General features: G+C 41.7%; 2 protein-coding genes across 6 annotated transcripts in view; one reads left to right on the forward strand and one right to left on the reverse strand.

Annotated features, from left to right (window-relative positions):
• The first annotated feature begins 1,138 nt into the window (after positions 1-1,138).
• LOC119907680 (lanosterol 14-alpha demethylase) lies at positions 1,139-6,932 on the forward strand. The gene is made up of 10 exons (XM_038725400.1): positions 1,139-1,300; positions 1,415-1,513; positions 2,223-2,399; positions 2,547-2,673; positions 2,970-3,144; positions 3,296-3,415; positions 4,125-4,320; positions 4,957-5,052; positions 5,202-5,370; positions 5,780-6,932. Exons 1-10 carry the CDS (start codon positions 1,139-1,141, stop codon positions 5,956-5,958), a joined length of 1,500 nt encoding a protein of 499 aa, XP_038581328.1. The 3' UTR covers positions 5,959-6,932.
• Positions 6,933-7,005: 73 nt separating this feature from the next.
• Positions 7,006-12,835, reverse strand: part of akap9 (A kinase (PRKA) anchor protein 9) — a 73,028-nt gene continuing 67,198 nt past the window's right edge. For all 5 annotated transcript variants that reach the window (XM_038725397.1, XM_038725396.1, XM_038725398.1 and 2 more), the window contains 12 exons: positions 12,496-12,646; positions 12,051-12,383; positions 10,965-11,264; positions 10,610-10,842; positions 10,393-10,498; positions 9,888-10,082; positions 9,475-9,678; positions 9,126-9,358; positions 8,926-9,020; positions 8,681-8,831; positions 8,286-8,416; positions 7,006-7,540 (listed from right to left, as the gene is read on the reverse strand). In XM_038725397.1, the coding sequence (XP_038581325.1) occupies positions 7,497-7,540; positions 8,286-8,416; positions 8,681-8,831; positions 8,926-9,020; positions 9,126-9,358; positions 9,475-9,678; positions 9,888-10,082; positions 10,393-10,498; positions 10,610-10,842; positions 10,965-11,264; positions 12,051-12,383; positions 12,496-12,646 (2,176 nt within the window). In that variant the 3' untranslated portion in view covers positions 7,006-7,496. The remainder of the gene's footprint in view (positions 7,541-8,285; positions 8,417-8,680; positions 8,832-8,925; positions 9,021-9,125; positions 9,359-9,474; positions 9,679-9,887; positions 10,083-10,392; positions 10,499-10,609; positions 10,843-10,964; positions 11,265-12,050; positions 12,384-12,495; positions 12,647-12,835) is intronic.

The following is a 12,835-nucleotide window of genomic DNA, read 5'->3' on the forward strand; positions in this document are numbered from 1 at the left end:
GCAGACAATAAACTGTCAATATACAATACAGTAATCATTAAAAAGGTAAACGGAAATAAATTGTTCTACATGGAGCACTGTAGGGGATGAATTACTTGAATGATTAAATGTGGGGTATAATGACTTTTACTGAGAGGAGTAAAAGCTGTCTGCATTGTGGTGGTACCACAGCAGATAGGCCAGAAGGCAGCAGGGTGAACAGGCTGTGGCTGGGGTAAGTTGCTGTCTTTTAATATACTTTGGGCTCTGCATAGGCATCACAGCTCACTGATAGGGTAACATGGGGTAAGACGCCCCCCAGTGTAATTCTAACGAAACATTTCCTCTGGCTGCCGATAGTCTCACCAAAAATGTCCTCTGTTTCATCACAATTTTTTGTAAAAGTTATCTGATCAAAATCATTCTGAAATAAGTTGATGTAATTTTTAGTCATTTAAAATAAGATGTATGTTTTGAAATTGTGTTCAATTTTTATGTATGTTTACATTAAGGAGAGCCTCAAGATAAGTTATGCAATTGTTTAGAGGGAAAGATTTATATAGTTTTTCGTTAAAGTAGTCAAATGCTAGATTAGTATGTTGGGCTTTTAAAGTTGAATAGGTTGGAAGAAAGAGTCTCTACTCCCACAGGAAACCATTCATTTAATATAATAAAAGTAATAGTATACATCTCATGAAGATGTAGGCTACATTTTTAAGTCGAAACAGAGTTCGTAGGACAAATACTATATGAGGGGATGATAGATGCCATAAAACGGCATATATATATAAACCTATAATCATAAAGGACAAAAGTAAAACCTGCAATGAGAAATCATTACAATTCGCCCTGCTGTTGTGACATCATATAGCAAGACATCGGTTCAGGTACCGACAGCCAATCATAGGGGAGTTGCTTGACAGACACGCGGTCAACAGCCAATAAGAAGCCTCCGTTGGTCAGGCGGGGGCAGGACCAGTAGTGACAGGTAGAGATGTTGGTGGGATATCACTAACGGTATCCCAACATGAACATAAGATGGACTGCTGGCGTTGAAACTTTAAACAAGTGAACATTTCTTTTACCACCGTGAAGCTTTTCTTCCAGGCTTTTAGTGAAACGTTTGTTTTAAAGGACAGATCCCGCGGAGGAAGATAAAATGTCTATGCATTTGTATGAAGTGAGCAGTAAACTGCTCGGGGACACTGTTGAGAATCTTAACGACAACTTGACCTCCGTGTTGCTGGCAGCCTCTGTCATCACTCTCACTCTGGGATATGTTACCAAGATGCTGCTTAAACAGTCCTCTGACAAGGATCTGGTAAGTTAGAGCTAAACAGGAAAAATTCAGCGCAAAAAAATAAAGAAATGCATGTTGAAAGAAATGCATTCAGTTTGTATTCATCATTCACTGTTATCATGTTTCTTCTTGCAGAATTACCCACCTTACATACCCTCCAGCATCCCCTTCCTGGGCCATGCCATTGCATTCGGAAAAAGTCCCATTGAATTTCTTGAAAATGCTTATGAAAAAGTAAGTATTTCAGTAGGCTACAACTGGAATTACTGGTCAAACTGTTCAGATGATAAATCAAGTGTTTGAGTAAATAAAAAAATCAAATATGCCCCAAAATTCCCTGTTCCAGCTTTTCAAATGTGGATATTGGCTGCTTCTCTTTATCTTTTGTGATATTAAACTGAGTATCTTTAGGTTTTGGACTCCTGGTCAGAAATAAAACTATATGAATTTATCAAAATGGGCGCTGAGAACTTGCAAACAATGAATGAATCAAAAAATACTAGACAGATAAATTGGTAATGAAAAGAATCACTCATGCAAAGACACAGATCACTTTGAAAGACTTCTGAAAAACATGCGATTCACACACGTACACACTTGACCTTTACACCTAGTAGTTCCTAACTTTTTTGACTTGTGTCGCCAAAGACATAGTGTCTACTTGTTCGTTTTTATTTTTTATTTATATAGAGTCAGTTGATAACAGACGTGATCTCATTTCTCTTTTCATATGGCAGGGGTTGTTTGTATATGGTTTATGACCAGTAATTAAAAAGTCTTAGAAGCCTTAAAAGCTTCACAAGTAAATCACGGGAAAAAAAAGAAAAGAAGCAAAAATAGGAGAGAGAATTAGATTTATCATCTCGTAGCCCCTCAGATTTATTTTGTCCTGAACCCCCCAAAGCCCTGTTTAATCGCCTGCGTCTCTGCTGTCAACCCACAGTACGGCCCTGTGTTCAGTTTCACCATGGTGGGGAGTACGTTCACCTACCTGCTGGGCAGCAATGCAGCCACGCTGATGTTCAACAGCAAGAATGAGGATCTGAATGCAGAGGACGTCTACTCCAAACTGACTACTCCAGTGTTTGGCAAGGGAGTAGCCTATGACGTCCCGAACCCTGTGAGTCCACCTTAACTGTGAAATTGAAGGAAAATGTAAAAATCAGTGAAAAATCCTACCAAGTTAATGATTGCTAGAAAATTAATCCCTGTATATTACAGTTGCATCAAATCAGATGTAATACACACTTTCTTTAATATGTTATAGATTTTTCTGGAACAAAAGAAGATGTTGAAGACGGGACTGAACATCGCTCGTTTTAAGGAACATGTGAAAATCATCGAGGCAGAGACCATCGAGTATTTTCAGAGATGGGGAGACAGCGGGGAGAGAAGTAAGATCCTTCACGAATCACAAATCAAGTGGCATGATTCAGTTTTAATCAGACGTCTCCTAGTTTGTTTGTGATGTCCAAAATGGCACAACTTAAATATGTATTATCTATAAAAAATGACTAAGTAGTGATAAAAAGACAAATTTCTTGGTGTATCTGCAAACTGATTACGGTCATCTCATATCACGTTTAATCAACAACTGAACAAATAAAACTATTTAGAGGGGAGGTCAGGTAGATGGTTTGTCAGCCTGATTGCTCTGGACTGTAGGGAATGATCTCTTTGCCTGTTTCAGACCTGTTTGAGGCTTTGTCTGAGCTGATCATCCTGACAGCCAGCAGCTGCCTTCACGGGAAGGAGATCCGCAGCATGCTGAATGAGCGAGTGGCCCAGCTCTATGCCGACCTGGACGGAGGATTCAGTCACGCTGCCTGGCTCCTGCCTGGGTGGCTGCCGCTACCCAGCTTCAGGTGGGACTGCTGGAGGAACTCAGGACACACACATCTGTTGACAGTCAACATCCGCACTGTCACAGTTATTATCAGACAAGAGCACATTCATATACATTTTTCAGATGTACAGCACATTTAACACAAATATAACTTTTTCTTTTTTTGTTAGGAAAAGAGACAGAGCTCACAGGGAGATCAAGAACATTTTCTTCAAGGTGATTCAGAAGCGTAGGCAATCTGGAGAGAAAGTGGACGACATCCTGCAGACCCTCATCGATGCCACCTACAAGTACGATAGCTTCAATATCCGAGGACATTATCCAGGAAATGACAGCATGGTTTCAATTAGGGCTGCAACTAACCATTCATTTCATTGTTGATTAATCTGTCGATGTTTTCTTGATTAATTGATTAAGTTGTTTGGTCTATAAAAGATGACGTCCCCAGATGTCTTGTTGCCAACACTCCACTATTCAGTTTACTGTCATAGAGGAATAAAGACAAAATATCCACATTTAAGAAGCTGAAATCAGAGACTTTTGATTTGAAACAGATAAATCGATTTTCAAAATAGTTGGCAGTTAATGTAATAGTTGATAAATAACTTATTAATCATTGCAGCTCTAGTTTAAATTCTAAGCTTGTGCTGCTGGATCACAGTTTGGCCTTCTCATGTTGAAGTGGCTCTTTATAAACATGCAGACATTTATTTGTAGGTCTCCAAGCACGGTTGACGGTTTTGCAAGATGCAGGATGGGAGAATTTCCTCAAATTGTCGAGGAGTACGAGGAGTACTTTAATACTTTATTTAAATCTATAAGCAATGACAATGTAATTTTGGTGTGTGAAGACACAGTTTATATTGTTGGAACTGTAATTTAAAAAGTCTTAACAAGGTGATGTTGTCTGTCGAAAGTGCTCTGCTAAAACATGTAAAATACGGTTATGGCCCTTTAAACCTTTATCAATTCTGAAGATAACCTTATTTCCCCCTTCAGAGACGGACGACCCCTGAACGATAACGAGATTGCGGGGATGCTGATCGGTCTGCTCCTGGCGGGTCAGCACACGTCCTCCACCACCAGCGCCTGGATGGGCTTCTTCCTGGCCAGAGACAAAGCTCTGCAGGAACGCTGCTGCGCTGAGCAGAGGGCCGTCTGTGGAGAAGACCTGCCTCCACTCGACTTTGATCAGGTAAGGCTCGGTGCTTGTATTGGCCATAATTATCACAATACACTAAATGAAAAACATGTCTGAAAATAAATAACATGACAAAACCATTATATCAACAAGAGTAATTACAGTAGGTACAAAATGGTATCGTGTCATTTGCGTCTCTGGGTTTTCCTACTTGATTGTGTAGACCAGGGGAGGCCGGTCTCCCACTGGTGTAGACAAAACACTAGGGAATGCTCCCCCTCCTGATTGTACAAAGTTAGAGCAATAGCAAATATAAATTCTCTAAGTCAAAATACCGCAATCATGCATACAGATCCCATTTTCGTAAAGGAAATACACCAAAACTCACAGATTTTCCATCAGAACAGACCCGCTGTTTATTGAGAGACTGCAGTCTGCACTGTGTGTACAACATGTTACTTGTTGAATTCAGGTTAAAAGCCTACTGTATTAGTCTTTATCGGTTGAACCCAGCACATGAAGACGATTCAGTCCGTGACACAGACAGTAACTAGTGAAAGTGACAGATTTGCTCCAAATAATTTCTGTTTTTGGTATAAGTAACGGCTCCTCCGGGCTGTGTTTTGATGTGAATAGAGAAACCTAAGAAACAGTTTGTGAGTCGTCATATTGTCCTGGTTTTGTCCTCAGCTGAAAGATCTCAGCTTGTTGGAGCGCTGTTTGAAGGAGACCCTGCGTCTCCGCCCACCCATTATGACTATGATGAGGATGGCTCGCTCGCCTCAGGTAAGAACACCTGAGATCTTAGTCCTGAATCATGTCCAGTCATGTTCTACAAACGCTCCTGTCTAGTCCTTTTGGTATATCTTTTTAGCATTTGAAAATTGTTTTAATTTTATTGCTCCATTTCTCAGTACTGTGTGCTTTATTCTCAGACTGTAGCAGGATACACCATCCCTGTGGGCCATCAGGTCTGCGTCTCCCCAACTGTAAACCACCGTCTGCATGACAGCTGGGTGGAGAGGATGGAGTTCAACCCTGACCGCTACCTCAACGACAACCCCGCTGCAGGGGAGAAGTTTGCTTATGTGCCGTTTGGCGCTGGTAAGAAAAATTTATACTTTTGTAAATACAGTCTCTTTTATGAAAGAAGTCAAGAAATTTTATGTTCCCCTCAAGTTCAACCCAGGTTAACTCAATGCCAAACCTGTAAACTAAATTTTAGTTTTTACAGGAATTTCTGCGCAATCAGTGCAATAAATTAAGCACTAAGTTGAGTTTTTGTTCATTGTTAAAAAGCAGTCTCATCAACTCAACTCATGAGTAATTCCATTTGTCAATAATAAACATGATAAATTAAGTCAATTGTGTTTCTAAATCAACAAAGACATCTAAAATTCAAGTACTTTCACAACTTGTGTTTGAGTTTGCTTTTCAATATTAGCGGTTGCTTTAAAACTGAGCATGCCATCAATAATTTATCCAACTTGTACCTTTGTTTTTCGCTCTTCAGGCCGCCATCGCTGCATCGGGGAGAACTTTGCCTACGTCCAGATCAAAACCATCTGGTCCACTTTACTGCGCATGTACGACTTTGAGCTGGTGGACGGATATTTCCCCACAATCAACTACACCACAATGATCCACACCCCTCACAACCCAGTCATCAGATACAAGAGGAGAAAACAGTGAGAGACTGATGGAAAACAGTGGAGGGGCAAAGACAAGAGGGAACAGTCAAACATCACGAGTGTTTGAAGTAAAGCTCAAACGTCCTGGGACTTGAATTTAGGAATATTTAGATGAATGCACTTTGCTCTGCGTAAATGTCCAACTTGTCACTTTTCTGAGCTTCTTGTAGCCCTTTTTTTCTGAATGTCAACATAAATACATGACTTTCGGAAACGCGTGTTTCCAGAAATAATTACAGTGACTGTATGACTCTGATCCTAATATTCACAATGTGAATTCCTCAAAATAAAGTAATACAGTAACACAGTGCGTTGATGGTGGGAACCCTAGCAAAATTTATTCAGTGGAGAACTGCAAAACCAAGCAGAGGGTCTTGCTTTAGCCCATAGTCTGATAACAGCAAAACAGCACCCACTGTAAATGGCTGTAAGCTGCAGGTGCACAGAGAGCCTGAATCAGCTGTTGTGGGATGTTTCCACACTGTCACCGAGCATTTTGCTGGATCGCCATCCCATTTACACAGAATCAGATGGGACACCCAAAAAATGATCTCTAACTAAAAAGGTCATGGCTCAAAAGCTGCAATCCACAACATCCTACCTTTTAGGAGGTAAACTGTTTTGAACCATTTTCCTTGCTGTGACATAAACTTTGAATAAAGTGTTTTGAAGGTGACCTGAACTTATTAGGAGCTTCCCACCCTGAGTGAACGAGCACCGACTGATCTTTTGTGTGAAGGGCAAGTTAAAACATCCCACTGCACAATGTGATGTTGTTTACAGGACACAGAAATGTCTCCTCTTTACAGAAAATATTTTGCTTATCACGGCATATTTTGGTTTATTTTCTTCCATGTGATTTCCGTTTATCTTGTTCCAGAAGAAACTGTTAATATTAAACATGTCTATTCCTAATTCCTGCAAACTGTAAAGATCACTCATCTTGACAAAATAAACATTCAAGTGTTTTGCCTAGTTTTTATGTTTCTTTGAAAAGAAGAGATATTTATCTTCTCATCAGTTGATAAACAAGAAATTAAAAACACAATTGTTTAAAATCATGTAGTCCTCTTTATTTCAGTTTTTGACAAAATACCCAGAAAATTCAAAGCTCCTACACGTTACAAAAATACGCTCTCTACAAATGTCCTCTGTAGTCTGTCTGGCCTAAATAAAACACAGTGTAGTGTGGAATATCCAGTAGCAGCCTCCTTAACAGTAAACCCAAACATTCCCTACATAACGCGCCACCCGTACAACACAAACATAAATTAATCACAAGGTCTTAAATTAGCATTAGACAAATATACATGATCGTAGTTCATCCACAACAAAGAGGCAGATTAAATTACAAACATAGCCGTTTTTCAAGTGCTGGCGACAAAAAAGCCTGAATACAACATGTCGTACACTAATAAAAAAATGCGTTTTGGTCCACATGGAAAGATACAGTCCACACCAGACTGATAGAAAACAGCAGAGCGCTCAGCACGAGAAAAGGCAACTGAGTTTCTTCAAGCCAGAGTAATTTGATGGCATCTATCTTCTCAAGCCAAAGTGCAATTGAGCATATGAAGAAGCACCTGCGGAGAAAATAAAAGTCCAACAAGTCAATTTTAAAACTTTATAGTGAAAAAACTGCTGGAAATAATGAAATACTGATTATGAACAATTAACATCTTCATTAAAGTTTATCTGTTTATTTCTAAATTGAACCTCAGTCCCCCGCACAGTGTGTCTGCGTGAGATAGTGCCTTAAAATGAGGCTGTGTTTCCCGCGTTAATGAGGGTCCATATAAACAAGCTGTTGCTTTTGTAGTCACAGCTTCTTAAGTAAAGCTTATCTGACACACAGCATTGTGACTCTTGCTGACATTCTTAAAAATTGCTTTTATTAAATAGTTTATTTTGTAGTATATTCATTCAAGTGCTATACAGTACAGAGTTCTGTCTTTCCATAGCATTAAAATACCAAATCAGTGAACATGCCCTCTATCAGTGTTTTGCTGGACCACCGTGAACCAGTTATGTGTACTCAAAACAGTCAATATGCATCCCAAAACGCTGTTGTTAATCTACACTACTCTCCCCTTTAGGTGCTTACATCTGATAAAAAACGATGTTGGTGAAACAAAAAATGACCATTAAGCTTTCTCTTAAATTTTTATTGGCAGCGGTGCTCTAAATAGTATATAATGGTTTACATACATTATGCTAATTTCTTGTTTACCGACTGCAAAAAAGTCTACTATAAAAGCTAGTATGTACAGTATACCGTACAATTAGTATTTAGTACAGAACTGGGACATGGCGTATTGTGTGTGTTACCTGATGTCACACTCCCCAGCCTCCTCTGCAGTGCCTCCAGCCTGGAGATGTAGTCCGTAAGCGCTCGGTCGGGGTCGTAGTTCTGCAGGTGGGAACAGGTGAGAGCTCCATGGTCCCCGGCCATGTGAAACCTACACAACACAGACACAACAGGCATCAGCCTTTCACTAACAGAACGGACACAATATTTCACCATGACAGATCTAAATTCTGATCTGAGTTAGCCTTCAATTTATAGACTTTTGTAAAAATTCATATAAACTTTTTCTTATATATTTATGTCAATATATATATGATATCTGGTGATAATCATTATTTTTTGTTTTTTAAAGACTAATCTGGATAGATTAACTGATAACAGTAATTGTTACTTGCAGCCCTATTTTATGTTGCACCTGTGTTGTGTGGAGGAGACAGCCGATCTGGGCGATTCACGTCCACTTCGCCCCCTGCTGCCGGAGACTCCTCCTCCTCCTCCACTTCCTCTTTCTCTGTACATGTCCACGTTGCTGGGATGAAGATAAGGTGAGTCTCTCATGTCTGTACCTGAGAGAGATGAATAAAAATCTACTGAGCATCACTTCTGAAATATTCTCTCCGATACGTAGAAGCCAAAAACATTTGAAAATGTCTTCGTTACCTAATGTTGCTCCTGCTCCATTCTTGCTGACGCTGCAGGAGGTTGTGGAGGTCATCCCTGTCGCCTTGTGCCATCGCTTCACTAAGAAACGCATTCTGAACAGAGAATGTGTGTAGGTTTTAGCTTTATAAAATAAAGTTTGGACTCTGTGTGACTGCATATACAACTTGTTGTAGCGCGAGGAAGCTCCAGCTGCCTACCTGGAGAGGGCGATAGAGACTCGGACGGCAGAGCGGAAGCGCATCAGCCCCCGGCGGCGCTGGCTGACGGACTCCAGGCTGGAGAGAGACGGCTTGCTGCCCATCCTGGAGAGGAGCGACAGCGTGGCTTCCTCACACTCCTGGAAGCCGCCCAGCAGTAACAGCAGATACTTCTTCTGGTAGATCAGCGCTTTGCGGAAGCTTTCTGACCTCAAGTACTTCCCGTAAATCCTCTGGAGGCAAAGGAAAGGAGCAAAAATGATAAGCTTTTCTTAACAGCAGAACTCCTCAGATAGGAGGTGAATAACAGTGACGTGTTAGGTAGTTAACTGGTTCGTCTTTAGCTGACCTTCAGTGCAGCATTGTCGGCCTCAGGTCCAGTTATCTCCCTCTGGATGTCGGTCCTGATCTCCCCCCTGAGTCGGGCCGCCTGGGCCTGGGCCAGATGTAAAGCTTTCTCCAGGCGGACCTTCTCTCTTGTCCAAGCCTCCCGCTCCTGGGAAAGTAGCATACCTGCTGAGTCTGCCTTTGACAATCCTCTCCTGCTGCTGAACTGTAGGAGGAAATTAAATAATGGTATTTAGTTGAAGTCTGAAACAGCTATCCACACATGAGTCACTAGCATCTAATGTCATCTTATAGTTTTGGCTGCTGCATCTCGATTAATGTTTTGTTTTTTATTCTACTTTTCACTATACGTTATTGTTTGAAAGGGACAATCATCTAACCCTCCATCAGTAGTATTTCCTGTCATGTACTCACACTGTTGCCTGATCCCAGTCCAGCCTGCCGGTAGCGTCGAAGCTCTTCCTCCAAGCGGAGCGTGTCGTTCCTCAGATCGTTCTTCTCTTCTGTCAGACGGCTGACAAAACCCGTCAGCTCGGCGTTCTGCCTCAGCAGGCGCTCCGTCAGGGAGTTGGAGGAGCTTGAAGAGCCTCCCGCCAGCAGGGAAACACTCTGCGGGGAAGCACACACAAGCAGTCTCAACCATGTGTGGTCATGAGCTCACAAGTCCACACGTTTGGAAAAATAAAAAAGTTTATCTGAGCTCATCGGCAAAGTGAAAATTCTTCTTTTGACCAAATTTGGCAACATGTAAACAGTTCCTCAATTATGTTTTGGCAAGAATTTGGTCTTCTATAATGCTTCTGTATATCATCAATTAAAATTTAACTTGTGTCAAGAAATATTCAATGTATTCAAAGTATCGAAACCAAAGGAGGTTAAAAAAAACTATAAAAACAAACAAACAAGAACAGTTTCTGACCTCGGGGACGGAGGGTAGAACTGGTGATTGCTGCAGCATGGTGATGACCTCATCCACATTGGACTGCACCCAGGATAACTCTTCACTGTCGACCTCTGCGGTCAGCCTACACACAACATGTACAAATCATTAATTCCTACAGCGTATTCATGTATGGATTCTGTATCATGAGATCCATTGTTGATATAAAAACTTTGATTATAGATGCTTCAAATACCTTCCAGTAGTCTTGCTTGCCATGCTGCGGATCTTTGAGGAAACGAGGTGGAGTTTGCCCAGGATCTTGTCAGTTGTGCGCCAAGGACCGTGGTGTGGTCCGCTGGTGCGGCCTGTTACAGAGACCTCCGGGTGGGGAGAAGTGCTGGAGCTCGCTGGCTGAACATTTCCACTCTGCTGCTGGAACACCCAGTCTTTGGTGCGTTGGGGGGACTCGCTGTGCCAGGCCGCCTGCTGTTGGGACAACAACACAATACTTTATGGGTCAAGAAGCTCGATTAAAAAAAACTCACTACTACTAAATTACTTAAAGGTCAAGATTTATTAGGAGTGTGTGAATGGTGTTTGATACTCACACTGTGGCCATGAACCTGCAGTGGTCCGCTCTCCTTCCTCCCTCCTCTCTGCTCTCCTGACTGGTTCAACCTCTCCTCCAGTCTGTCCTTCTCTTCTTCGAGAATCTTCCTCCTCTCCATCTCTCTCTCCAGCTGCTCCTGGGCCTCGGACATTCGTGCTTCCAGCTGCTGCAGCTGAGCCCGAGCCTCCAGTAGCGCCTCCTGATCCCACCTCGACCTCTGAGTCCCCAAAGTCAGCTCCTCCTCTTTTCGTACCACCTCAAGCTTCTGGGCCTCCACCTGACTGAGGAGGTGAACCACCTGGAGAAGAAAAACAAAGACAAATAATGACTTAAAAATTATTTTACTGATGATAATAGATTAATAGTGTTTCGTATTTTTCCCCCTCAACGTCTATTGTCATTGCATCATGAAAGCTTTGATAAATTTCAGTGGCTAAAACAAAAACCCTCTGAGTACTTAATGACATAAGATAACCATTGGAAAATATTTTGAGCTGATTCAGTGTGCAGATATTTTATATACTTTGATACAAACAAATACAATCTGTGAAAGTAGGAAGACTAAACTGATTCCTTGTGAAGCAAAATATAAAATCAGTCTGGCATATACAACTATTTAGCAAGTTTAAAAAAAGGGCCAATTGTGACTTTTGATAATAAAACTGGTTAGATTTAATCTGAAATATTTTGCAAGGAGGTTTTCGTCGTGATTTGAATAAATTTCAGAGGACTTACAGGTAAAACTGCACAGTTTTTCCATACAGTATACAATAAAACATAATTTTAAAAGTTTAACATTTAGTATAGCAGAATGTCATCTTTTTTATCCTACTCCTGTACTCATCTCACAACCCGATAGATTCATCTCCAGAGCCACAGGTGGGGAATGACTAGTTTAGTAAAATCACCTTTCTGGTAAAGGCCCAGAAGGCTCAGAATATAATTTTTGATTTATTTTAAGTTTTAACATATGGTTTTGATAAATGGACACAAAAGACATTTTGACAATAATGCTTTTTGTCCTCCCTCTTGTGGCCATTTGGAGCAAATTCCTCAGAGTACAAAAAGACCACAAACATCCCACCTGTACATGTTTGTCATCCAGCTCCCTCTGCAGTCTTTCCAGCAGACTCCCCTCCTCCTCCAGTCCACCTCTATCCTCCCCGTTGGAGGGGCTGCCGTCTGAGCAGACACCCATCCGCAGCTCCCTCTCCCTCCCCAGTGCAGTGCTCATCTCCAGCGTCTTGGCTCGCTCTGTCTCCAGCTGGACCTGGAGCTCCTGGAGGCGTCTGTGGAGGGTCAGGTGCTCCTGTTCAGCCTGCTGGGAGAGTTGGGACGAGGCCTGGCGCTCCTGCTCCAGGGTTAGGGTCAGCTGGGCCACGCGGCTCTTCTGCTCCTCCAGAGCGAGGTGCAGGTCCTGGGAGGAAAATAGAAATATGTTTTTAGAATGACTTATACAGTTTAAAGAAAGAAAGGGAAAATCTGCTGAATGAAACCTCGCCAAAAGACTCTTGTCTAAAGGCTCTTACCTCCAGTTCTTCTCGTTTACTCTCCTCCTTTCTCCCAGTTTGACACTTCTCCTTCTCCACAGCCCACTGAAGCTCTCTGCTTCTCTTCCTCTCCTCTGTCAGATGGTCGCTCAGTGCGTCCACCTCGGCTGCCTTCTGTGAAACCTCGGCCCTGTTGACGGAGATAACTTTGATGTTTGAGGGCTAATGGATATTATCCTTGTAAATAGTTTTAGGTTTGTTGAAGTTTGGTTCCTTCAAATTACATAACAGTTGTGACAGGAGTCAAACATTCACTGATGCAAAGGTTAAAGCATGAGTTCTCAAGAGGACCAAAGATTAATAAATTTGAGGGGTCACC

The sequence above is a fragment of the Micropterus salmoides genome, unplaced genomic scaffold, assembly GCF_014851395.1.
Source record: "Micropterus salmoides isolate LMB-PRFRI ecotype aquatic unplaced genomic scaffold, ASM1485139v1 Ms_hic_scaffold_17, whole genome shotgun sequence".
Lineage (NCBI taxonomy): Eukaryota > Metazoa > Chordata > Actinopteri > Centrarchiformes > Centrarchidae > Micropterus > Micropterus salmoides.